General features: G+C 44.1%; 1 protein-coding gene across 1 annotated transcript; it reads right to left on the bottom strand.

Moving 5' to 3' along the window:
• Positions 1-4,461: 4,461 nt before the first annotated feature.
• Positions 4,462-25,507, bottom strand: LRRC74A (leucine rich repeat containing 74A). Its single transcript, XM_087747075.1, has 15 exons — positions 25,427-25,507; positions 23,715-23,811; positions 19,909-20,019; positions 18,498-18,673; positions 17,742-17,849; positions 16,909-17,005; positions 16,425-16,474; positions 15,538-15,619; positions 13,763-13,848; positions 13,222-13,416; positions 11,486-11,581; positions 7,790-7,933; positions 6,563-6,670; positions 5,827-5,912; positions 4,462-4,528 (listed from the first exon to the last, which is right to left on the bottom strand). Exons 1-15 carry the CDS (start codon positions 25,505-25,507, stop codon positions 4,462-4,464), a joined length of 1,584 nt encoding a protein of 527 aa, XP_087603201.1.
• Between the last annotated feature and the right edge of the window lie 611 nt (positions 25,508-26,118).

Genomic DNA, 26,118 nt, shown 5'->3' with positions numbered 1-26,118 from the left:
GTGGCGTGTGTCTGGCTGCCATCCCATCTCAGCAGCCTGCAAGAAAGAGGGTGTCAAGGAACGAACTATGGGTTGATTGCATTCTTCTGGCGGGCCAAATTCAGAATGCAGTCCTTTGGCTGAGGTCTCTGGATTAAGAAACTATGAAATAGCTTCAGTATTGTTGATGGATAAGGCATCACCCACATAAGAAGAAAAGAACAGCTATAACATACATTTTCAAGAACTGAGATGTCCATTATGATCTTGACCTTTTCCAGTGTCTTTTAAAAACCATTAGCATCAGTCAATTGACCCAAATCCACTGCCTCCTGCTGAAAAAATTAAATGTTGTCCTTGCAAACTTTCACTCCATCATCTCTTCAGATTCTATAACATTGCTGTGACAGATCCAGGTGAGGTTTTACTCAGTGAATGAATGGACAGGGGACTTAAGTATCTCTGTTGCACTGACCAGCACATTGTGCACGGCGTGCTCCCAGTCCCATGATGCTTGATTTTGTGCATGGCTGCAGGATGCCCCTTTGTATAAAGCATGTGTCCACTGATATACACTGAACACCTTTTGATATACTCGTTATATGGATGGGAGGCCACTGGAACAAAGAACTATTGATGCAATTTTAAAAGATGAAGACTAGTGTCAGTGTACCTGTGAGATTTCTCCTTTGAAAGTAAAGCCAAAAACCTTTAGGCCAGTTCAGCTAGACAGATCAAAGATCTTCAGCGTGAACAAGCTGAGATAGTTTGGCATATAACGTTAGCCTTTATACTTACTCTGAGATTTCCAGAGATTCTGACTAGCAATGTCTTTTTTAATGCAATGATATGTTGTTGTAAGTGTAGGTGGCGCCTAGGAAATCAGTCTGAATTGGGTCTCATTCTGCTGGATGAGATCCACAACAAAAAGATGATTTCCCCTGCAAGAGATCCAAAGGTTCATCTAAACTAGCTAACACATTCAATACTCTGGTGTGCATGCTGTGTTTCAAAACATGTTACTTAAACAGTGTTATTTTGTTTCTAATATTGAAGAGATCTGACAATGTCACTCGGCTCTGTCACTCTCACAAGCCATGGAAGATGCAGAGATTATGTTTAGCCAGCTTTCTGCACTGTCTAATTTTGTGCTGGCAGGCTGAATTCCTGGGGTGTGTTAGATGAGTCTCAGAGCTGCCTTAATTTATGCTGGCCAAACCATTTCCTTCTGCAGCATTTCACAGGTGCGGGATCAGCAGAGCAATTCATGTTCCACTCCCCCCGCCCCTGCTCAGTATCTACCACAGTTTATCCCTGAATTTCCAGCAAGGGGACAAATGCTGCCACCAAGCTTAAAAAAGCTTTATTGATCTGAGAGTGCTCAGAGAGACTCGGCAACAATACAAACTGCGACTGCCTCCCTCTACCACACGGCTTGCATGTGAATTTGGAGAACTAAAATTTTCACTAGCACTCCCAGTTTTTTTGCTAGTATTTTAATTGCATCAGGCCACAGAGTAGGATGGAAGGTTGCATGTAGTTCCTTCCCAGAGATCCAATCTCTTTTGATTTTGTGTTTGGCAAAGTAGATGATTTTTATTTATCAGGCTCTTCTGGAATGGACATTTTGGCTCAAACTCTTCAGCTGAAAGAAACCAGCCTATCTCCCTGTAGGTTTTTCCTGGTGTAAAGGTACAATCTAGCTGCCACATCATTGTTGAGTCTGGAGTTTAAATGGACACTCAAATAAATAAAAGCCACACCTGCTGCAGGCCAGTACCCATCTCTATTTGATTATGATGTTTCCTTACAGAAGATTTTTGATGGCTGTAGCTAATCTAGAATCTTAAAGGTGATAATTGGACAAATCAGTTTAGTTGGGCAGCCGATTCTGTGCAAACCTAAACAGAATAGTAATGTGTGACTAATACACAACAGCACTCTGCGTAAGATAAAGATGCCTGGGTAACATATGCAACACAAACCCAAGACACAGTGGGAAGAAAAGACAAAGATATTTAACAGTATATCCATGCTACTCCTCCACTCCAAAGTGCACCCTTTTCTGCAGGACACAGTGCTGTAGGAACAGTGAAGCACGAGCTTCGCTCTCTGCCATCAGGTACCCTGGGATCCCATTGTTCTCTCTTAAACGTTTTCCAGTCTGGAAACAAGTGAGAAACTTCTCACCCGTGATCCAGCGTAACAAACTCATAGAGCATCTGCCTGCTGGTAAGCCAAGAGGCTCGTTTTTGAGGAAAATCTGGGATGCTGTAAATCTTGTTCTCTGTCAGGTAACAATAGTTGCTGGTCATGCCAAAAAACTCCACTCTTTTTTTGTGCAAATACAAAATCGTTGGGTGTTCCCAGCTCCCTGGCCTTAATTCTCAGCCTGCACATGTTGGAATTTACATTGTATGCCTCTTAAGCTGAAAAAAAAGACTCAGAAAAGGATTTCTTGGGGCTGAGAGGGAGAGCAAGGCATAGATATTTTAAACTGGCACGGCCACTGGATGGTGAACACTTGGTCAACAGACTTGGAGCCACTGAAGAACATCCTAGAAGATGACCTGTTTTAAACATCAGCCCCCTCCAGAAATGACAAGTAACTACACTCAGGTCTGTGGATCGTGTGCAGTAACTTCAGTGGATCCAAGAGGTACTAGAACTGTCCTGCAGCAGTGACACCGCTCCATGGTGTTGGCGAACATGGGCCAACAAGAGATGTCAGAGTTGCCACATGGGTAGGTACCAATTGTCAGGCATCTCCGGCCCCTCAGCCACCGAGCCAGTGAGTCTAGCACAAAATGTACCACACGCACTGCCTACCAACCCACCAGCCTCTGGAGCAGGATGGTGGAGGAATGTCTTACAACAGCTAAAATGATGCTCCTGCTGGTAGTACTTTTCAGAAAAGAAGCAACAAAGCCATTTTCAGAAGAGGAGCTGAAAGCAGGCTCCGGGCACAGCCGGCGGGCCCTTGCGCTGCGGCGGCTGGCCTGGCGCCTCGGGGCCAGCAGTGGCACTGCCCTTGCTGGTGCCACAGGAGAGACCCCAGGCACCAGCTGAGCCCTGCACCACAGGAGTGTCCTTCCCTCTCATGGGAGTGGTGTGTTAGTGTAGGTCTTTCTCAGGAGTAAGTGAGCTGGGATTGTAAAATGGTGGACTGCTCGCTCCCTACCTCCTCAAGCCTTAGTGCTCAGGAGTAAGATCTTGCAGGTTTGGTGTACGTTTCAATGAAAACATATGTCAATGCTTAGGAGCAGTCAAGAAAAGCTAATTACATTTTAAGAATGATTAGGAAAGGAACAGGAAACCCCAACATCTCAAATGCTCTCTGCTGCTCTGATTCTTCGTCTCAAAACCCCACATATTCTGTATGTGAAGGAGACACCAACTGCAATCACAAACAAATTCTAGAAGAGTCACAGACATCAGAAGGCACACTGCTGGGGTAATGAGTCAAAGCCTAGCAGTCAGTCGTGTATTGAGGATGACTACTGAGCAGTCATACCAATGCCATCATGTCGACAGTCATCTTGACCTCTGATGAGGCACTGGAGCCACCTGAACTCTAATTCAAAGATTTTTTTCCAGGTGGTTGTTCTGCTGGGAAACACGTGGAGACTTACCAGATGCTAACCAGCTACTTCTTTCCCTTTCCACTGAAGGCTGGTCTTCCCAGAGGGACCAACATTTCCCAGTTCTCCAAGTTTCTTGGTGGTGTAGTCTAAAATGGCAGTTGCACATGGCAAAATATACTTCCTGTGGCTCTGCTCATCTGTATATTTTTACATTTTATAAATTCTATTTATGTATAAATTTTAATATATACAAGGCTTTCATTCCTTCTTAAGAGTTACTGAAATCTTTGTCTTTTTTTTAACTATTGCTTTAAAAAAAGCAGTTTAATATCTGAGCCATTTAAAATCTGTTATGGTTTCCACCCTTCTAGCATATTTTTTCCCATGGAGATATTTAATAAAATTCTTGTTACCCATAACTTTTTGAGCAACACGAGCTGTAGTTTCTTATGAATTTAATTCTTCTCCTGTTGCAAAGGTCCCTGTGTCACAACCGGTAAGTCTGGTAGGGGTTGTCTGCAGGGCACTTCCTTCAGTCTTTCTTTGTCCATCTGCTCTCCCTCAAAAGGGGATAATAAAAGTAATGAGTTTTCTTGGTTTCCCCATTCTCGCTTTTTGTCTCCGTCTCTGCAAATAAGTTCAGCATCGTCAGCATGCAGAGTGAGACAGATTTGGTAACCAGCTCCACAGGACCAGCCTCTTCTGCCCTTAACCAAAAAGACCAGGCTGTATAGGGACCTGCTGTGTAGTGGAACATCAGCTTTATTTCTACGTTCAATAACTTAGACTATTAGAGCTCCCTAGTGTTGGGCCTCCCCAAGCCCAGGGCCACTCTGAGCTTTCTTCCAGTATTTCTCCTACAGTCTTTCACTGTCTGACCTGCCTCCTTGCTTCATTTTTATGGCTCTTCCTCCTTGGTTTCCCCTTCCACAGGCTTCTGTGCCAGCTTCTGCTCTTTTAAGTGACTGATTGAAAAGAAAGCGGTGAACCAGTATTAATTTCGTAAAGTGAACCTTCGCTGTCAGGTATCTTAAAGCTGCTGAGAGGACCTTGAGGAAACAGTCTGAGGTGGGAACAGTAAGAGTAAGGACAGCAAAGGTCACAACGCTTCTGACTGTTGTCTACAAGGTGAATATTACCACTACTACACATGCTACAGTGCTAAAATACATTAGGCAGCCAGAAAAAGAGTAGATATTAGTATTTATTTTTCCCCACATATCAACTCAGCATCATTAATGGCACCACATGAAGTCTTTGCTGACCATTGGGTTTTAATCATTCCTAATTTGCTTGCTACTTAACCACAGTTCTGTAATTTTTGCCTTGGGAACCCCATGTAACCTCTGATTCAAGATTAACCAGGCTAAGGCCTGTCTAGTGTCTGAGTATGGGTGCTTTTAGTACAGGACCAATGTATGCGAAGGAATAAAGACCAGATCTAACAAAGTAATTTGCTTCTCTTTGAAAACATTAGGAAGCTAAGAGGTGAAGAGATTTGCAAAATTGACCCATTGCTTCTAGCCTTAAAACTAGACTACAGCATATATTTAAACCCATCAATATGTGCTGAGGGATGGGAATATTTGGGCATGATTAATAGGGCTTTCAGCTGATGAGTCACATGTCAGAACTGATGGGAAATCTAGGGGGAATTTTGGGTCCAATGACAAGTGGTTTAGCCTGCAGTGACTGACAGCCTCCAAGGAGTTTGCTGCTGACTGCTCAGGCTCTCAGAACTTGGACATGATTGCTACAGGCACTAAGGAAGAGGCACTTACAAGAGAATGAAAAGTTCTGTAGTTTGAAGGTGGGTTTCCAGGGAAAAGTAGGTCTCCTATGAAGAAGGATCAGAGAGAAGGAAAAAACCTAGAGTCCCTGAGGATGGAGGAAAAGGTCTGAAGGCACAGATACGCTGTCTTTGCAAATCTTACCCTGGCTTCAGGGAGAGAACAGTGCTCAGCTGATGCTTCTCACACAGGCTTACAAGCATGAATGAAAATGCCATTCAGCTCTGAGATCCTTGCACTCTCACAGCAAGTTTATCAAAGAGAAAAATAAGATTGACTTCTAGTTTGACTCAACAGGGCTTCTAAGCATGCAAGGTGTTATTTCATCTATCTTTTACTTATGTAAGTAATGGACTGGCCAAAAACATATGTCCCTTCACCTTCTAAAGTGGATAAGGATATGTTCATTTGGTGTTGAGCCAAATTAAAAAAAGAAAGACAAGCCAGGGCAGTAAGTGGTGTCACTCACTCACCTATAGTCCACGACCCCTGTCCGATTCCGGTCTAACTTGCGCACTAGTTCCCCAATTTGGACTCGATCCAGTGGGATGCTTGCTTGCTAAGAGGATAAGATAAATGTTAGCAAACCTGGACATTTTCAAGCAGAAAAATCCTCCATATCATACTAGGACCCATCATCTTCTAATAGGTGAGCAGATGGCCTGGTGCGTGGAAGAAGGAATGGAAAAAATCGACAGGGTGGTGCTGGGGAGGCAGTTTCACTCTTTTAGGATTAAAATAACAATTTTTTGCATTTTTTTGAAAATAGCATCATGGCTGGCTGACCATTGCTACTGATCTCAAGCACCGTGGTGGGTTTAGCAGGAAGAGAACTGTCTACTCAGTGCGTAGAGGCAAGGGTTTAAACCCCTCTTTTTCACTTTCCCATAGCTGTAACACATAATCATCTCTCAGGATCCTGTATATCCTATCCAAACAGCTGACCTCTGTGATTTTACAAGAATCCCGTGATACTCTAAAGTTGATCCATTATCACTGATGCCATCTGCAGTATTTATTGGATGTCCTAGCATTTCTGTTGGGTCTCAACTTTTGTTCAGGGCTCAACTTTCGCAATGCGTGAATTTAGCCGTTTAGTCTGAAGAGTGTCACCAGCAAGGCTGGCTGGTGGCTGTGCTGCAGCAGAGGGGTTTCCCCAGAGCAGTACCCTGCCAGAAGAGCATCCTGGCCATGCTTTCAGAGGCGCACCTGCATCATGGCTCTCCGGAAGGCTGCCACAGGGATCTTCATATTTCCATCCTTGTCCATATCCCTAAAAAAGTCCCAGAGTCGTAGGTTGTGCTCTTTCAAGTAGTTCTAAGAGAAGCAGAGATAAAACATGGGCATAACCATGGAACAGCCACTAATACCTGCCTCCAGCTTTCCCCTTATTCTTCCATCTGTCACCCTGCCTTTACTTAGCCTATCACTGAGATATATGAGTCCATAACTCCTTGTGCAGCCACCCTATTGTCAGAACAACATCCTTTTGTTCGGGTTAATCCCATTCTTCTCAGTTAGACCTCTTTCTCTCCCTACCTTGAAACTAGACTCAGTAGTAAACCTGTTTCTTCTGGTAATTGCATATGGTTATTTGGTCCTCATCCCAGCAGCCACTGCTTGGCTAGGCTGTCTAATCCAGAGGCAGTACTCTCCCCCAGACCTCTGATCACTTTAGTTGCTTTTCTCTGAATTCCCGTCTGAATGAGGACACGTCTGAGTACCATAACTGCTGTTAAAAACTGCGAAGCATGCTAGCGTGAGTGTCACTAGCTCTGAAGCACAGCAGCGTTGTTTGATGGGAGCTAACAGCACGAGATTTTGCTTAAGTTCATCTGAATCCATATCTACAGCAAAGTCTCACCCAATTAGCTAAAAATCTGCACAGCAGATTTTAACTCAGCAATGCTCAAGTGCTTGCATTGCCTTCCAGCAAGGAGGACAGCACCATCTGCTGCTCTCCATAGAAATTACAGACCTTGCAAAGTTAAGTCAGTTCTATTTAGGACAGTACTTGCTTGTAATACCATATCCTACTTTTATGAAGCACATTAATTTTGATGCTAAAGCACAACTGTCAGTGAAGGGTTCTATGAAAGTCAGCTGTTGCCATGGGCTTGTGATGAGGATGGACACTCATTTGGATCTGACCTGAAATCAGTTTGTTTTACACAGCAAGCAAATACCTATTCAGATTCTTTTTTTCCCCAGTGCGCTCAGATCCCAAGGCATTAGCTTCTCCTGAAGATCAAAGGATTTGCTTAGTCAGTCTGCGTGGACTGAGATAGGTGAACATTGTGACAGTCTTTGTGAATATACTTTTCTGAAGGAACTTGGCTGAATTTCCCACTTGGAAATCTAATCTCCATCCCTCCAAGTGCTTGGAGCATGTGTACTGTATACAGGGGAGCTACGGACCCAAATTCAGTAGCTCACCTGGATCACTTTCATGGGATTTGGATGCTGCTTGGGGATCTTGGCGATGCAGCCTTCGACCTCACCATAGATGACATCTAGTTCAGGACGCATTTGACACACCAAATCCAGCAACTTGATGAAAGTTTCATTCACCAACACATTCTGGTACATAGGAGGAAGGAGAGTGCAGTCAGCATGGACACCCGAAGAACAACAAAGACTTGTTTGTTAACAAATCCATCTAAAGTCATCATTAACCATTCTCTCCTAAGGGTCGTGCCTTCTCCTATCTCTACCCTTCACTTTCAGGAATCCCATGGAGGCCTGACACTAAACAAGTGTTCTTCTTCTTTCTCTTTTCCTATGCCTGAGACAGAAAAGGATCTACTAATTTATGTAGAAATTAACTTAATGCAAGCTAGATATTCATCAGGTAAATGTCTACACTGAAGACCTCTTATGTTAGCTTATTCAAGTGATCCGTGTTCATCCCTGAGATAGGTCTACATGGGTCTCCTCTCCATTCCGTTAAGATGCAGACTGCAAGTCGAACAGTTAATGGCCAAAATGTGCCTTAGAGTTCTGCAAAAATAATAATAAAAAAAAAAGTAATCCAAGGCCTAAAAGGATTAGTATCTCCAGCAATGTAGCTCTGTGGCCCAGACAAGAAAGATGCGTCTATCTGTCCAGCTGTCTCCAGATGAAAAGAACTTTTAGTAAAGCTCTGTTTCATTGTGTAACCCTAATAGGAAGCTCCAGTCAGCAGTACAAGACCTGATGTTTGGTTTTTCCTAGGGCTTTCAAACAGGGCAGTGACAGCTCAGCGTTTCGGAGCTCACACTGTGAGTTTTCTGGTTTAGTACTTATAGAATGGGCAGCAGCACAGTGTCCTGATTTAGGGTTTTGTGATACTAGAAAGTAAACCATCGATGCAAATATTGATGTCACTGCAATTTATTCTTCTAAATTTAAGTTATGACAAATTGGGCTTTGCCTTGACGAATCTTTTGAAACCTTGATTATGATTTTGTTCATACCCATGATGGCAGAGGAATTGTTCATGTATTATGTTAGCTATATATTTAATTGTCGGAAATTTCAAGGCAGTTCAGGAAATTCATGAAAGCTTCTGTTTTCTGTCATTGCAAGAGGTTTCCAAGGCATCAAGCACCATATTTTTTTCCCAAAGTATATTTACAAGGTCTCCCAATGCATTCTTACAGCTTCGTTTTTGGAAGCTTATGATCTACCATTATTAAGATCCATCTAGAAGCTTATGATCTACTATGCAGTGAGCTCTTGACTGTTACTACTCAAAGCTCAAAGACAGTCTTGAACGAGTCTGGGTCTGGCTGGGTTTACTAGCTTTCATTCAGCACCAATGATTTTATGGACGCAGAGTGACTCTCTGAAGTAACCATTCAGACATCCCTGCACTATGCACACTAGCAGAGTGTCCTAGTCCTGGGAACACAGCACAGGAGAGCTTGAGCTGGCTCTGCTGGCTGCCAGCTCTCTCCAGGGCTTGCCAGCCTGGGCTTGACCCCATGAGAAAGCCAGTGAACCACCAGTGCGGCCTCAGGAGCAGCATAGCCAAAGCACCGTGCTGGCCTAACAAACCGTGCTGGGGTTGGGCGGCACCTGGAGGGAGCCAGCTTGTGCATTTCTGCATCTTTGACACAGTCAGTTCACAGTCCAGAAAAACAACACACGGACAGCTGACAAGCGATGGTATTTTCTTTTGTACTGTGACGGTGAAGATGGGTATGTGCTGGCTATTTTGATTCATGACTTCTATTAAATGTTTGATAGTATCTGCAAGTTGAAACCCTATAAAGACTAGATTATGAAAAGACTGTGGGGAACAGTCATGGTTAGAAATGTTGTCAGAAGCAATAAACTGTTGTTAAAAATGTGCCTTTCTATTATTTCACCTTTGCTGGTGCTGTCAAACCCATGGAAAGGTTTCTAGATATGATCCCTATTAAAAATTCCTCTTACAGTCACACTAATTATTCATTCTTTAAAAGTCAGGATAAACATTTGTCACTGGGAAAAGGGGCAGAAGAAGCTTTTGTTTATGTCTTCCCTTAAGTTTCCTATAAAAGATTAAAACCTTTACTAATTTCTTAAAGGTTTAAGACAGCATAAGATCTTTGGAGCTGTATATTTGCAATTACTCTGAATTGAAATGCAAGACTCCCTACATCACAGGTGGAATGAAGTCTGTCAGACAGATTAGATGTTTGCCTACAAGCATTTGATTGGGATACTGAAATGTCATTGTAAAGTTATGCCATTCACCATTTATCTTGTGAAATGCCAGGTAATTTAGACTGTTTGAAGGGTGAGGTGAAGAGAGCATCTGTTAACCCTAAAAAGCAGAAATGCGTAGTGAGATTTAGGCTGGATTAAAGATTCTTAATTAACTCCTTGCCTCAAAATTTCTCAAGTGCCTCCTTTTAAGTAAATGCACTTCAATAATTTCTTTAATTTCTCAGAATTCAGCTAAAATATATCACTCTTTCCAAGTGTATGAATTGTTTAGGTTATTAGTAATAAAAGTAGCAGAACTACATATAGTCTAATGAAGTCCTTTGTCCCCACACAACCCATTTTAGTTTTCCTTTGCAGAATGAGGCCTGACTCCTTGCAGACTTGGCAAATAATTCTCTTTGATCTTAATTTATGCAGGAAAAATTGTCTGCCCTAGAGGAACGCCTGTTCTTCAGATGATCTCTGTTGAAAGCCCTCAATACTCTCAGGAAAGGCCATAGATGAATATTATTTATTCTGCTTTGTTTTAGTTTCTTTCTTTAATACAGTAACCACAGGACAAAGAAACACGTGCAGAGGTAACTTAAATACAACCCATTATGTGGGTCTCCAAAACTGCCCATGAACTTTTTTTTAGCTCATTTCAAGTGTGAACATATTATTTATGTTCCAAGTCCCAAACCCAATCTTTGTGAAAATGCTCTCTCCTTTAATCACGGTGCTCCCAAAGGTGGATGGAGGGCCCTGAGGCCCCTGACACCTTCTGTAAGTGCTCCCATGAAGCATTAATGCATGGATGGGAGGGCCAGTAGCGGACTGATGCGTGCGCAGGTCTCTTCCCAGCATTGGTCTGCAATGCAACCCCTGCCCCAACCCATTTTAGAAGCAGCACATGAGGTTACAACCATATGTCTAGTGCTCCTGACTTGCTACAGAGTAGCATACTAAGATTTGGCCTCTCTGATTTTTTTTCCTTCCACACCAGCCTTTTAATGGGTTTTGGTTTTTCTTTTAAATAAAATTGCTTTGCTTTCAATGCCTTGAAGCATCCATCTTCTACTCATACATACTGACAGGGTATCAAAGCACTTCACAGTATCTTAGGCTACCCTGGAGGGAGACAGCTCAGGGGATGAAGAGAATTCATCCAGTAGGAATTCACTCCTTGTTCTTGTTCTGCTATTGCAAAATGGAAGGGAGCGAAATGCGGTGATACTACAGGCACCTCTCTCCAGAGCTAGACCAAAGCCCTCTAATTTCCACATGGCTCCTAGAAGGGCTGTCACAGAGTAGCCTCTTTTTATTAATGGCTGTGCATAAATGAAACAAACAGCAAGTCTCAAAACAGTTTTGGAAGGGGGCAGCTCTGCAACCCACTCAGTTCCTAAAAATGTATAGTGTATGGTCCTGGAGGCTTTCCAGCACATAAGGTCTTACTGAGATGTTGATCTCCTCCATCATGGATTTGGGATTCTTTCTGACAGATGTGACTAGCGCAGTGGCACCTTCCATGGTCAAGGGATTATTGTCCATCTGTGGAAGAAGAGACATAGATCCAGACATGGTGAGAATGAGGATTTAATGCCTGGCAGAAAGCATGCTGTAACCTCAAGCATGACCCTTTCTTCCCATTCTTCAGCAGAGCTCTAGAATAACTGTGGTCTGTTTCGATGGGTTTGTCTGTTATCTCACCATCTCTTGTCTCTGTCCTACAAAACTCCACAATGCAACTTCCCAGCGGAGTTGCCTTCTCAGCTTCTCTCTGTCTCGTTGTGTGAAATTCCACGTATCAGGTCCCTTACATGTGTCACGCAGGAGTATGTGATGTGGATCATGTTCACTCATGTGATGGGGAGAGGCTGAGGCAATGGGCTGCATTTGAATGTGTGCTTGCTAGTAGGGTCCCTCTGGATAGGGGTATAAGCCTCGGGGCATTTCCCATACCCTTGGCTCCTCCGGGCAGCACAGCAGATCAGAGCTCAAGCCAATCAGCTGCCTCTAGCCTACAAGGTCTAGCTATCTGGCGTTATGGGGTTGGCATTGCCATGTGCATTTCTCAGTGTGTGAACGTCACCTCTCCCCCACCTTGGACTTCATGTGCAGTCCCCACTCCCGCTATTTGAAAGAAAACTTTCTTGGTTAACATTGGCCAGCATAAGACATGCCCTCCTTTAAGTCCTTTGTGTTACCAGCTCCTAACACAGTCTGTGCAGCTACATAGAGAGAGGAGTGCCTTGGTGTGAGTTAGTGACCTTAAGCCAGGTTAAGTGCAAGGCAAACAGACAACATTTATTTACATAATCTAAAACAGCAGTCCCAAAGACTGGTGTGGTTGCAGTGATTTGCAAGAATAGGTGTGTCCAAAGACAGGCCTACATGAACAGCTTTAAAGATGCCCCACAACCACCATACTGCCATTTGCAGGCTCTCAGGATGATTATGTTAGATCTAGCTGAGAATGCAGCTCGTAAGCAAGCTGACTTTTCTGAGCTGCATTCCTAGAGAATGATCTTGGATTGAGAAGACATGTTAGCTCTCAACCCTAACCTCTGAAGCCAGCTTGGCCGGTCATTCAGTTTTGCCCTTTCCAAGATTATTGATCCCTAGCTTACTAGAGGGCAGTTTTGGCTTTCTTTTTCCAGGACTTGGTAATACTCCTTCAGGTAGTGCTGTGGCATTGCCATGACGTGGCAGTGACAGTTTATCCTGTGTTTGAATAAATTTTTAGCAAATCCTTAACACACTGAGAAAGGCACACTCTTGCCTACCTGCAAATGTCACTGTGAACCTTTGCCTTAGGTACATCTTACGTATACATACGTACCTTCACAACTACATTTTATGTATACATGCAAACTTGTTGAATGCCTAGGTTCTCACTTGACTGAGACTAGACATGACAGGAATCAACCACTTTGGGGTGATAAGGGGTGTGGGGTTATGTCAAGCCAACCCCTGGGGGATTTTTTGCTGCAACAGTGCAATTTAGTTGCCCTGGAAGAAATTCATGTGATGATAGAATTTCCTTCTGCTCTGCTCACCTTCAACCCAGAGCAATACTCATTTCCTCCAGTTCTAGCTCAGACAGCTCACCTCTGTCTTCTGTCCCTCCTGACTCAGATCTTTCTATTCCCTCTGTTTATTTCTCCAGCCATGCCTGGGCTTTATTTTACCTTGAGGATTTTAAGTTTTCCATTGACTTCAACGCCCCTGCAGAGCTTCTTGGCTCCCTCGTTGTTGATCTGGTTGTTGCTGATGTCCAGGTGAACCAGCACATTATTGACTTTGAGAGCTTCTCCTAAGGCCAGTGCTCCCTCGTTGCCAATGCCATTCCAAGAAAGGTTGAGTACTTTCAGTGCACCATTGCCCTCCAGAGAGAGAAGAGGGATCTTAGCTACTGCATGCCCATCTTCTGTACTACTCTACCCCTTCTTGTCTGGCTGACAGGAGCATCCCTCAAGTCACACCCAGGCAGCCCCAATGAATCCAACATCTCTGCAATGGCACCAGGGTCTCTCCATCCACATAAGTCACCAGGCCTACTCACTGCTTTAGTCTTTCTTCCAGCGCTGACTGCCACTGTCAGTAGGATGAGCCTTGCTAGAGCTACTGAATCCTGCTCAGACCTCAGGGATTTGAGTTCCCAATCAGTGTTTCAGCCAGCTCCTGGTAATTATCACTGTGAAGGGTATCACAAAACAGGGGCATTCCTACCCTGAGACCTGTGCCCAGTGCTACTGTCCCCTTCCTCCTCAGGTGGTTCCAGCTCAGGTCCAGAATCTCCAGTGTTGTGTTGCTGGCTAGGAGAGATAAAGTGAGATGTTAGCTCATGAAGAGTGGTCTGGACACAGCTGCTGACCCACACTTAGGGACTACGAGAAAGTTTGCTGGGGGTTCAGCAACAGCCTTCAGTGATTGCAGTAGGAGGAACCTACTGAGTACCTACAGAGTCTTTGCTGTCCACAGCACCCAAAGAACAGAGAATAGGCTGTTGATCACAAGCAGAAAGGGAACACAGTTTTTTCTGGCTTAATCAAAGAATAAGTTGTGAAGGAGGAAGGTAGAGAGAGGGAGGATTTCTTATATTAATAGACACTGTCTGTGTTTCTCACTGTGAAAAATGGCTGGATTTTCCTTGCCACATCTAAAATATCAAGACTCACTCTGCGTATGTTTGATTAGCAGAAGAGAGGAATTCAGCTTCATATGGTGGCTGTGCCCAGCTGCATGTGTGCCGGTGCCAATTCACATGCATAGCACACCTCACGGTGTAAGTTCTACTTAGAGCAGGGTATGTGTGAATTCATTTGTGTCTACTGCGACACTGGGAAGGGTAGGACTTGCTGCCAACACTTGCTTCTCATTCTCAGGGAGAATTTCTTCTCCAGATTTTCCATGGATGGGAGGTTGGATGGAGGCAGATGGTGAGCTTAGCTGACTTAAAAATATTCCTTTAAGAAACAAAACAGAAAAGTAACAGATTCTCCAGTAATTTCTGCTGCTCCTGCCTCAAGTGAGCTCAAAGGAGAGAAGAGCTGTAAGACCTTTAAGTTTGGAAAGGCATTTTTCTTGTCTAGGAAAGTCACAAGTTTTAGTACTGATCTCCACGTTGCTGTGGGCTTGTCCAAGGCAGGGGCACGGTGCCTTGTCCCTCACTGCGGTTTTAATTGATCCATCTTTTAAAGACAGGGACTGTAATTAGAAAGAAGTTCATATCAGTGGAAATACTGAACCAGGAGAAGGAAAGCGTTAATTAAACTGAAGGCATTGTGTTACCAAAATGCTCAAGGAACACTGGGTGCTCACAGCACAGGTTTGTGGCCTTATGGTAGCAGCCGTGTTGAACATTGAGGGAAGAGCCGTCAGGTATTCATGCACGTCCTTCCAAGTGCACTAATAGCACCTGACATTACTGAAGGACTGTAACTGTTTTGTTTGCTTTTCCTCTCCAGGGCTAGTGGCACACTCTGGATCTCACTTTGTCTGAACAGATAAATTAGGCAGCTTAATTTTATTTCTTCCTAATCTGTTTCCCTTGCTGCTTGCTGTGCAATGGCTCAAACCATTAGGGTTTGGGCTACTTAAGAAAAATTGAAATCACTCCTGAACTTTGTAATCAAAAGCTTAAAACAAACAACGGTTCTGATCCTATTAGATTTTAGTAAAATGCAATTTTCTGCTTTATACTCCCTGAGGGACTTCTCTTTCCGATCTCTTCTTTCTGACACAGACTGCTCTGTTACTGTGGTTTCCCATCCTTCATTTGTGTTCTGATACATTAGTCGTAGTTGCTACAGTCACCTGCGGTGATGAGGGTGAGCCTGCGGACCAGGCAGGAAGCTCTAGATCTGGGCACCCCATCTTTTGTACTACCCACCAGCTCATGGGGCGATTTTGTTGGAGAAGGAAATACATGTTCGCTGTGCTGACGCCATCAAGTGCCCCAGTGCCTGTACTCCTGGCTTTGCGGGAGTAATAAATTAAGTTACCGAGCATCTGTCCCAGGAGCTGTCCTCCCTTCTCATAGAACTCATTGTGGCTGAGATCCAGCTCCTTCACTTGGTAATTGCCCTGCAGAGAGACAAATGTGCAGAGACAATGAGATCTCCCAGCCAGCTGCAACCAGCTGCCATGCCAAGGCCCCCACATGAGGATGAAACAGATGGGTATCAGACACACTGAAATCTCCAGTGCATGGAAGATCATCAGCACGGAGATTGCGGCACTGCGTGTCCCAAAACAAAGCTTTGTCAGGCATATAATATCACAGTGATTACCTTCCCAAAACAGCAAAAGCAATGGGACTTTGTGTTGTGCAAACTTCCCTCATACATCTCATGTCTGGCCTGCAACACATCCTGCAATTCTGTTCCTGCCCCTGTTTCACTCCCACCATTGCACCCTGACCAAGAGCACTTTCTGATATCAGGTCAAGGCCTTGCTTCAGGGCAGCTTCTGGTGGTCCCAAATTATGCAGAGGCTCTGAGACAGGAACTAACCAGAGAAGTCGAGCATCTTCTTTTTACCGGAGAATTGCAAAATGATATGAAGTTGGCTTACTTATGCTTCTTGAAAATTTTTTGTCACCCAGATGTTGTTCTGTTGTTCTGTTGTTCTGTTACACAGTCCTGAAGGTTTGTTTCTCAGTCAGACTCACACGGCTGTCCTGAGAAAATGTTAATGCAGTCCATCCTGCTCTGTGTCCTCCCAGACTCTCTCATTTCTGAAGTAAGCAAGAGGCACTCAGCGAAATTATGCCAGGAAATCATAAGGGCATTGCCAAGTGAAATCACGCCAAGTGAGTAGCAGCTTCGAGATGAGGAGAGTCTGTTACACAGCCGGGGCTGTAAATGACCTTGGATTTCAGGTAACTCACCATTAATGCCTCAGCAAAGTATGTTGCAGCCTCATCTCCAAAGTTGTTTCCTGGGGAGGAAAAGTATGTTAACAGTGTGCTGACCTCTCCCTTGGTGCTGTGCTGGGGTCTGCAGGAAGCTGTGCTTTTAGGTGGATCCTCCAGTTAATCACGGCCCATATCAGCCTGTAAGAAGTTAGTCACTATTCCACTTTGCTCCATAGAGTAGAATTACCCCAAGATGTGGGAGACACTCCAGCAATTATCTAAGTAAGTTTCTTGTAAGGGACTGGTTTTCAGAGGTGCTGAAGGTTGAGCAGGCTGAATATTTAATCACATCACTATAAATCTAGGTTTCCACTGTTACACTGGGTTCCCATCAGAGACATAGCTGAGAGACTGATTTTGCCCATCGTCTGACTAATGTTCTCAGGATGAGAGACTGGGATGAAACGCATGTTATTTCACTTCCGCTGCCATCACTGTTTGGGTGCATACAGCCCACCTGAGAGCTGAAGAGCATGGAGGTAGGACATGTTATCCAAAAGCAAATTGGCAATGGCTTCAGCTCCTGCTGTGTCGAGGTGGTTATTGGAGATGTTCTGGAGGGAAAGAAGGGAGGATAAGAAGGATGAGTCCAAAGAATGAATTAGCTTTACTGTCTTCTTAATGCCCAAGATATCAAGGGAATAATGCAAGACAAGCAATATGAGAAATGTCAGCCAGACAGTAATTAACATGTGAGTTATAGGTGTGTTTAACCCTGTATCCTTCCTAGCAGGAATAAAGCCCTACAGCCATCAGTTTCACATGGGTCTTTGTCTTCAGTGAACCAAGAGGCATTTGGCCAAGAATCTTTTCTTCCAGTGTAACACAGATTCCATAGCCTATCAAAATGCATTTTGTATACCCCAGTTTCAGATCGAAGGAACATTCCTACCAGTTCATATCTGAAAGTTTTGCATTATTCCCTTAATCTATTTAGAAAAGTTTCCCCATGTCATATTGGAGAATGCAAGTTCCTGACCAAAACATTTTTTCCGTTGGCTAAGCATGAACTAGAAATACTTAGTTATGGCAATTATTGTCACATCTGCTAATGAAGAGAACAGTTCCAGACTCACCAGACTGCCATCACATGCACACTTCTGCTTTTCAGAAGCTTGTACTTTTTAAAAGTAGAGCACCATAAAATATAATGACTTTCAGAATGTGAATATTTTTGCATGGGAACAATGGTTATTTGGTTAAAATCACAACAGAATGAATTGGGTTTCTTTCAGATGATTGAACTTGGTGAGCAATAATTATGGCTACAAACTACGTCAGATTGGATACCAGTTCTTGAAGGGAGGAATTCTCTCGTAGCATCTCTACTATGCATATGGCTCCTTCTGCCAGAATGCAGTTGTCTTCCAACTCTAGATGGGTGACAGTTGCATTGGACTGGGAAGACACAAAGGTAAACAAAGACACACACAAAACTGCTGAAAAGTTAATGAAGGGGATAATTTCCTCAGTTCAACAGACACTGGACATTTCCTCCAAACCTCAAACCATTGCAGGTCCTGAGCAGGACAGTGATCAGGGGACGTGGCAGAGCTGTGGCAGAGCCATGGCAGTGAGAGTTGGCATACAAGACATGCTTTTCTGGAGAGGTTTTGAGTGGGTAGGCCTTCCCATTGCTTTCTGCCAGCCTGGAGACCCAGGTTCCGATTCAAGCTCCAATTCAGGCATCCTGGGCCTGTCCATTGGTGAGTGTAGGCATATCCCTATGGAGGACCCAGACTGGGGGACACCAATCCCTCCAGCCCTACCTCTGGCCCTGTAGGGGTTAGGAGCACTGGGGACTTGTGTCCCATGGCAGAGCACCAGTTTTCTTTTGGGGGTAACTCTAGCAAAGGCCAGCAGTTGCCACACGAGACTTTCCCGTGCAGGGGATTAGAAACATTAGGGATGCTCAGAGCTCCTATGGGGAAGATACATGACTTTTTCTCCTACACTGTGTACTCAGTGATGTCTTCCAGGCCTGAGAGAAGCCTAAAATGCCTATTGTTCTTGAGAACAGTGGCCCCACTCTTACTGGCTACTCACCACCAGAGCAATAGCAATGGCTTTGACACCTTTGGGTCCTAGACCATGGTGGTTCAGGTTTATATAAGGCTTGGCCAAGTTCTGAATAAAGTGTGAGGCAGGCACCACCTCCATCAGCCTGCATGCTTCCAAGTACAGCTCTGTGCCCGTAATGCCCACAAAGGCCTTCTCAGGATCTACAGAGAAAAAGTATATTGATAAGTGGTGCATTCAGTGTTCTCCCTCCTCTTTTAAATAAGCTAAGTAACTTAATAAAATTAAGTAATGCTATGTAACAACACTAGGATTTTACTTTTAAAGGGTTATCGTTCCCTGGTTCTCCCCATTCCTTTATCCCAGACCTCCAAGAGTTAATGTACCCTCCTTGCTTCTCCATTTGGCATCCAGTGACTTGCTGTAGCTTCTCACCAGTCTGCAATGTGACTAAACCTTTCTTGGTATAATTGAGAATTCTTGACATCAGGCAAAAACATTTTCATCTTTTATTTTTTCCTTTAAAATCTTAATTGAAGCACGCAGCTGATATTGCCAGCAGAGCTAGGGCAGCTCAGAACATTTTGGCTTACAACCAGCAGAAAGAATCCCAGCATCCTCATCTTGGCCATTGGGTGTTGTTGACACAGCTGCAGTGAGACAGATCAGTGCAGCTGGCGGCTGTATTTCCACAAAAACCTGTCATTTGGAATTCCTTCATCAAACCCCATACTTAGAGCTCATATTTCTCCATGTTGTTATATGCATTCAATGGTCTGACCTCAAGACAAATTCCCCTCTCCTCAAAGCCATTTTCCAGTTCAATCTGAGGCCTCTGACAAAAAAGTCTTTTTTTTCTTGCATTCTTATGGTTTTTTATTTTCCTTCCATTTATAACAAGTTAAAAAGTTCTCATCCTAAATTATGGACAAATCCTACTGATACAAAAATGAGTGCAAGACTTGTTTAGCGAGAGGACTGACTTCACTACGCAGGAGATAAGAGGAGAGCCACCACAAAAGTCTAGGACAGTTGTGGCAAACCTATGGCACGCAGACTGCAATTGCTATGCCAGGTTTCATCAGGAGCACGCAAACAGAGCCTCAGTTCCATCCCTGGCTTTAGCTAGCTGCTCCTGCTGCCCAGGCAATGGGCTGGTCTGCTAATGTTGGTTTATTAAGGACTAGAGGAGAGAAGAAGGAACAAAGGAGTAGTCATGGTGTATAGAGAACAGTTGAAGGAAGATGCTTGAAGTCAAAGGGAGAGCTCTTAGAGGGAATTTCATCCCCCCTGCCTTTATCAGCTGCCAGATTAGGTGTGGTTGTCAGGACCCTGGCAGGGTTGTGTACTTGGTCTCCCTTTCGGATACATACCAGTTGGTAGGTACAGATCTGTAAGGGGAAAGGCTAGTGAGGGCAGATGGTCAGAAAACATTCACCTTCAACCTCTAGGTCAGTGTCAGAGCCTTGTGTGGCCTTCTCTGCTGAGGCATCAGCCAGCGACACAGACTCCGGAGACTCACTGGTATTGGACATCTCTTCATTCTGGTCTGCCATAAAACCAAACAGATTCATTTTGTCAATGCAAGCCAAGCACAGGTGTGACTCCCTGGATGTGACAGACCTCCCATCACTCTCACTGAAGCCTGTGCCCCTCTTCAACATGCTGTGGATGCACTCCTTCCCCAGCCCTGCTTCGTGCCCACCGCTCCCTGTGCATTGTATGCATGCGGTGCTGGCCCTGGTGTGGGGATGGACTCACTCTGGGGCTGCAGGTCTGCAGACTGGCCATGGCTTGGCAGCTTTTGGGAAGAGTCTTCCCCAAATTCAGCATGCAGCCCATGTGCAGGGGACTCACAGTTCTCCTGCATTAGGTCTTCATTCCTCATGAGCTGCCTCTGTCCCTTTCCTCAATTTCTTAGCCCACCAGGCAACAGCAAATTTCCCCTCTCCATCCCAGTTTCCCACAAACCTACAAGCCAAACCCATGCTAGTTCCTCCTAGCTGTCCTGAACTGACTCGCCCTTCCCCAGGCACGGGCAGGACACAGCTGGCTGACTCTGATATCAGCCTGGGAATGCTTTGTAGTACTCTTCAAGCGTGGCAGAAGAGAAAGTGTTTGGATGCTATTGTACGTTGGGACTGAGTGTAGCTAGACCCACTGGAAGTGATACAGCTTCTCTTGCCTACAATTCAGAATTTATTTTATAGTTAGAGAGAAGAAGAATTTGGAAATTTTTTTTTTAATAGGAACAAATGCATACAAAAATAATGAAGAATAATTTTGCCAAAATAATTTCTGGCTAATAACAAAATACATACTTTTTTCCAACTCTTAATCTTTCTTTTCATTCCCAGTCACTGCTTTTACTACCTTCTTCTCTTACTCCTTATTTCCCTTTAGACTTCCAGGCTATTGACCTGTAATTTTGTACCCTTCTTGAATGTCACTTAGCATCGATGTGTGACGTGGAGCTTGCGGTTTGGCTGTTCATGCCGACTTGTGTGAGGGAAAGACTGGCCAGCTGGCACCCACATCACCACATTTCAACCAGCCCTGCAGCTGCAGCTCCTTCATTAAGACCACTTCCTTCTGCCAGACTTTATTTGTTCAAATGATGGGTTTACTTGCATTACTTTAGCGTGAGAAAGACAAAAGAAAGGGTAAAAATAGGTCTAAATCCCATGTAAAGAGTTCACGAGACAAGTAGAACCAAAGATTTGGGACATTATGATAGTACCCACTTTGCTTAATGGCCCTACAATGCTGGACATCCTGATAAAAATAAACTTCCCACTCTGGGGAACAGACTATCTATGCTATACAAAACCCATCCAGCCTGCATTATCTCCTGATAACGTGGCTGTCGTGTGCCCAGTCCATCAGCTATCCTACAGTGTGTGGACCGAGCCTTCTGAGGTAGATCCAGAAGTGTTCCCTGCACCCCTGTGGAGCTGTAGAAGTTGGTACTGGTACAGAAAATAATACTGTTATTCAAGCAGAAATGTGAAAAGCACTGAATCATGTTTATTGGTGTTAAAAAGTGATGGGTCTGGAGACTCCTTTATCACCCTCTCCTTTCCCCAGGTGTTGGGGCAGCAGACACAGCTTTTTGGTCAGCCTGCCTCACGCATGGCTTGTACCAGTCACGAACCACTCTGTGGTTTGATGTGCGACTTGCGAGGGATGCATCCAGATAGCTGCAAATCCCTTCTCTCGTGCTATGTTATGCCTGTTCTCTGGGTACATTGCTTCATGCCGTCCCCTCATTTGTGTTGTACAACTATTTGATAAATCACACTATCAATTTATACTTCAGTAGCTCTGTGGAGTAGCGAAAATGTTTATCATCTTTTGCCTCACAGTGCAACAAGGTCCTAGTTCATGCCGCTAAACTAATGAAGTGTTCTTTCTTAGAATCACTAATAACAGTGATGGACATAAAGGTCAGATGAAGATTTTAATACATTGTTCTCTAATTGATATATACTAAGGAATTTGAGCTGTGAAAGAAGGCTACCAAGGTTGTCTTCACTTCTTTCGTTCTCGATGTCTGGCATAAGAAATGCATCAGAATGACAGCAACTGGGCAACTCATGAAACGGAACATAGCATTTTGCAGTATGCAGACAAAATGATACTAATGCAAATGCTCAAATATAAGCACTTTTTTGCAGTCTGTAAGGAATCAGTTATTTCAGTGATGTGTCAAACTGTACAATTATACTAACTTGGGAGTGTTAAGTGATGAAGGAACCTATGAGGAAACAGCTACGAGACATGTGCTTTTGTATGTAAGCAAAGTTTAAGCAAAGTATTTAGGAATTAATATCCTAAATGTTGTCATTTATTGAAAAATTGAGAAATTAGGTTTATTGTGGTTTGGAAAAAAATGTGTGTGCTTTGGCTTGGTCAAGGATATCGGATCTTTATCTCCTATTTTAAGTCATGCCACTGTGGATATCAAAAGACTTCTAGAGAAATTATAAACAAATATGTTAGATATTTGTGGAAAAAATAAATAAAAAATGTTTTTTTTCCTCCCTCCTAATAGAAATAATATAGACCAAGAAAAAAGCAAAACAACCAGACATTTTGACAACATGTTGCCTCCCGAATAGGGTAAGATTAACAATTCTCTTCACTGCTACTGTCAGTCAAATTCAGCCAGCATTTTACCCACAATTATTTAATCCAATATGTAAGGGAAAATGGCAACCAACTATTAACTGACCAGGTATTTCCTAGTGATAATATTTTTGAAGTTAATACTGTCAAAAACCCATGAGAAATACTAATTTTAATATAATCATTTGGGCTTGATAGCGGGTAATTAATTATGTCAGATCCCACTTAAGGAGTGAAAGTTTCAAGAGTTCATAGCCAAGAACAGAAACCTTGTTTGCAGGAAAGCTATCTAAAAGGGACTAATTCCAAATAAGCAATAAATTATCATTGCTGGATCAAAAAAAACCCCAGAGCTACCTTTACAGAAAAATAAGAAAGGATATTTAGACAAAGTCATTTTGAAACAATGGAAAATATTCTGGTAAAGGATCTCATCTATTAGAACATCCATTAGGGAAAATTGTTATGTAACACTTCATAAATTGCATTACGCTCTATTTAAATACAGAAAAACAAGAACCAAACAGAGAAGTTGTCCCACATATCTGACTACCTTACAGTAATGGTTTATGAAGGAAAATAAGAAAATAATTTGTAATGACTAAGTGACAGGCCAAAGAGGCTTTGAACTTTGAGAGGAACTGTTAGGCTAAGCTAGGAAATCAGGCCAAAACGCTGCGAGCAGACCCGGAGCCTGGCTCTGCTGCATACAAGCACAGCCTGACAGCGGCAGGTTCAGAAAACTCTTCTGCCCCTCATGCCCTGCCTGTCCTTCTGGGCAACGGAGGGCTCAAACAGGATCTGGTCTCACAAGGTGCTGAGCTCCCACATCTCCTGTGGGAGTTAGGGGCAGCTGGGTGGAGTTGCCTGGAAGCTGGTACTGGCAAGCCCTCTTCTGATGCGCTGTACTTTTTCCGAGCTGCTCCTGGATGGCATCTCCCGTCTCAGGGCACTGGCACCCCGTTTCTCTTCATTGGTGCCTGGCCTGGGGAGAGGAAGCCTTCCCACCTGGTGAACAGCCTGCAGCAACTTCAGTCCCTCTTGAGTGCTGGAGATTTTCCTTTGGCCATTTCTGACTATTTCTGAAGTGAGTTTGCTAGTAACTGAACACCGCACCTGTGTCCTTCTCGGACTCGTTCTTCACGTCATCACTAGTGAGCGGCGGGTTCATTTGCTTTTTCTCTTCTGTAAATGAGGAGTTCACAGCCACCTCCTAGACCCTGTAAGTTCCTCACACCTCCACACAAAAAGCACAGCCGCTCAGCTACAATTAAAAAATCTTCAGGAGAAATGGTGCCACTTGTAAGATCTGTGTTCTTGATTTATACTGCTTGTGAACAGGAGAATCCCGCTGCAGGGGCTGGCTGGATGTCACGAGAAAGCTCTGTGGAGCCTGTGGCCGCCCCACTCCCCCGTCCTGCCACCGCCACCCTTCTGTGACCTCACCTGTACCTTCCGACTCCGAGGGGCAACATTCAGTGCTGGAAGCCCCGTCGCCCTGGGATCCCATCGACTCCCAAAGAAGAGATGAGGTTTTGGCTGTGAGACCCCCCTAGATGTATCAGAGAGTCGTGCCAGGCTGCTGGTAAGGGTTCTCCTCTCATTTGAGCTCGTATTCCAGTTTGTACAATTTCATGAGAAAGCCAGGCTGCAGCAGTTATAGCCTTAAAGGAGACGAGGATTAAAGGAGTGTATTCGCCTCACTGGTCTTGAACAGATTCAGACTTCTCCACTGCCAAATTCTCCGTCTGTTTGGTAATAAAGTGTGGCTTGTAAACATGTCAGCACTTAATGGGGCCTCGAATCAAGTACTCATTCAACCCACCAACTACTATTGGTGCCAAAATTGGTTCAGTACTTATTATTTTGCATCATTTATACCAAGGACTCTGTAACCTTTCCTGAGGGGCTAAAACCAAAACTGTAACAGAAGAGGCTTCCTGATAAATGTTGAGCAGAACTCATACATACACTTAGAAATCTTTCAGTTATGGGCAATGCTGAGTGAACATTATCTCTTGTACAGATTTTGAAGTTTATGTAGCCTACACAGTGTAATATGGGCTAGGAGAGGAAGAAAAAGTTTATTTCCCCAAGGATAGGGTATTTTTAGCGGTTTTATTCCCCTAGGTTCTACATAAACCTTTCAAGTAGTCCAGTCATTAGAGGCCATGGTAGCGTTATATTTGGATATAGAACAAAATGCCGCAAAAGCCAGTGGAAGGTTTGACCCTGAAGCAGACAACCATTGTCAGCTTTGATTTTATTGCCAAAGTTTGTAAATATTTTTTCTAGTGTAGGCAAAACAACTGTGGCTGTCCGGATACTTGCTTGTTTGTGGCACCGGCTAACATTCTTCTCCGATTTCAGCCTGATTATCCTGATGTGGGTTGGGTCTGGAGATACTTTCTTAGATCTTTCCTTTTAAAGAACAGCCTTGTTTTAAATGGCCCAGTTATCAGCCCTTAATGTTGCAGATCCTTCCTCTGGAGAACACCCTCCGTTTTCTGACAAGAAACCATTCATGGTTCCAGAGGTTTGCTTACTGCAGCAGGAGATGGGAGACCACAGTCCAGTTCTGTGCTTTGCCAGAGACGTCTGTGGGATTTGAGACAAGTCACTGCGTCCATGGTCCGTGGTGTTTTATAACTGGAGATTGGAAAACGAGACTGGTGGGATTATTATTTATATACATTGTAACATCAGCTCAGGTCCTAGCTGTGGACACCCATTGTGCTAATCACCATCCACAAATAGGGTAAAAGAGGCACGTTGTCCCTCAAAAAGTGTTTTGTCTAAGTATAACCCATGAGGCAGCAGCTGCTCACCATCAAGGGAGCAGTTTGGCAGCACTCATCAGTGCAGAAGGCAGGGATGACACGAGTCTTGCCTTCATTGCAAGTACCCATCTTAAAGGGAGTCTGGAAGAAGGCTACTGAAATCACACATTAGAAGTGTGTATTTGGTGTAAAAAGCTGTAGCGGTGCTCAGTTGCCTCTGCTGTACACAGTCAAATGCGGAACGAAGCAAAACATTAAAAACGTGGACTTCAACCAGGACTTCTCTTTTCACATGAAACTGGCTGGTTTTAACACGTGACGGGTCTCAACTTGCAAAGGCCACAGCGTGCTCACAGCCAGGTGAGAGGGAGCGATTTTGCAGAGCTGTGACGACCTGTGTGCAGCACACCAAGGGAGAGCACGCTCCCGCACCGCTATTTCAGCCATCCCCAGTGGCGTTTGTCCACAGAGAGGCTGTGTTCTGCAGAACCTTGACTATCATCAACTGTGTCTGCAAAGCCTGTGTAATTATTAACTCATCTGGAGCAAATGGGAATTTATTTGCTCGGTGGCCTTCCAGGGGAAAAAATTTCTGGAAATTTTCCTTTCTGTTTGGATTTCTGGAGAACAGGGGGTGTGAAAACTTTTGTTTGAAAACACAGATTTCAGGGTGGCGGGGCCAGAAAGCTGCCGTCACCCTGCTTAGGGTCACAACTCCTGACCCCCCGGGCACAGCAGTG

The sequence above is a fragment of the Nipponia nippon genome, unplaced genomic scaffold (assembly GCF_047370975.1).
Source record: "Nipponia nippon isolate SJK-2023a ecotype South Korea unplaced genomic scaffold, ASM4737097v1 scaffold_11, whole genome shotgun sequence".
In the NCBI taxonomy this organism is placed as follows: domain Eukaryota; kingdom Metazoa; phylum Chordata; class Aves; order Pelecaniformes; family Threskiornithidae; genus Nipponia; species Nipponia nippon.
The sequence above is the reverse complement of the archived record's forward strand: the minus strand, read 5'-3'. Positions and strand labels throughout refer to the sequence as shown.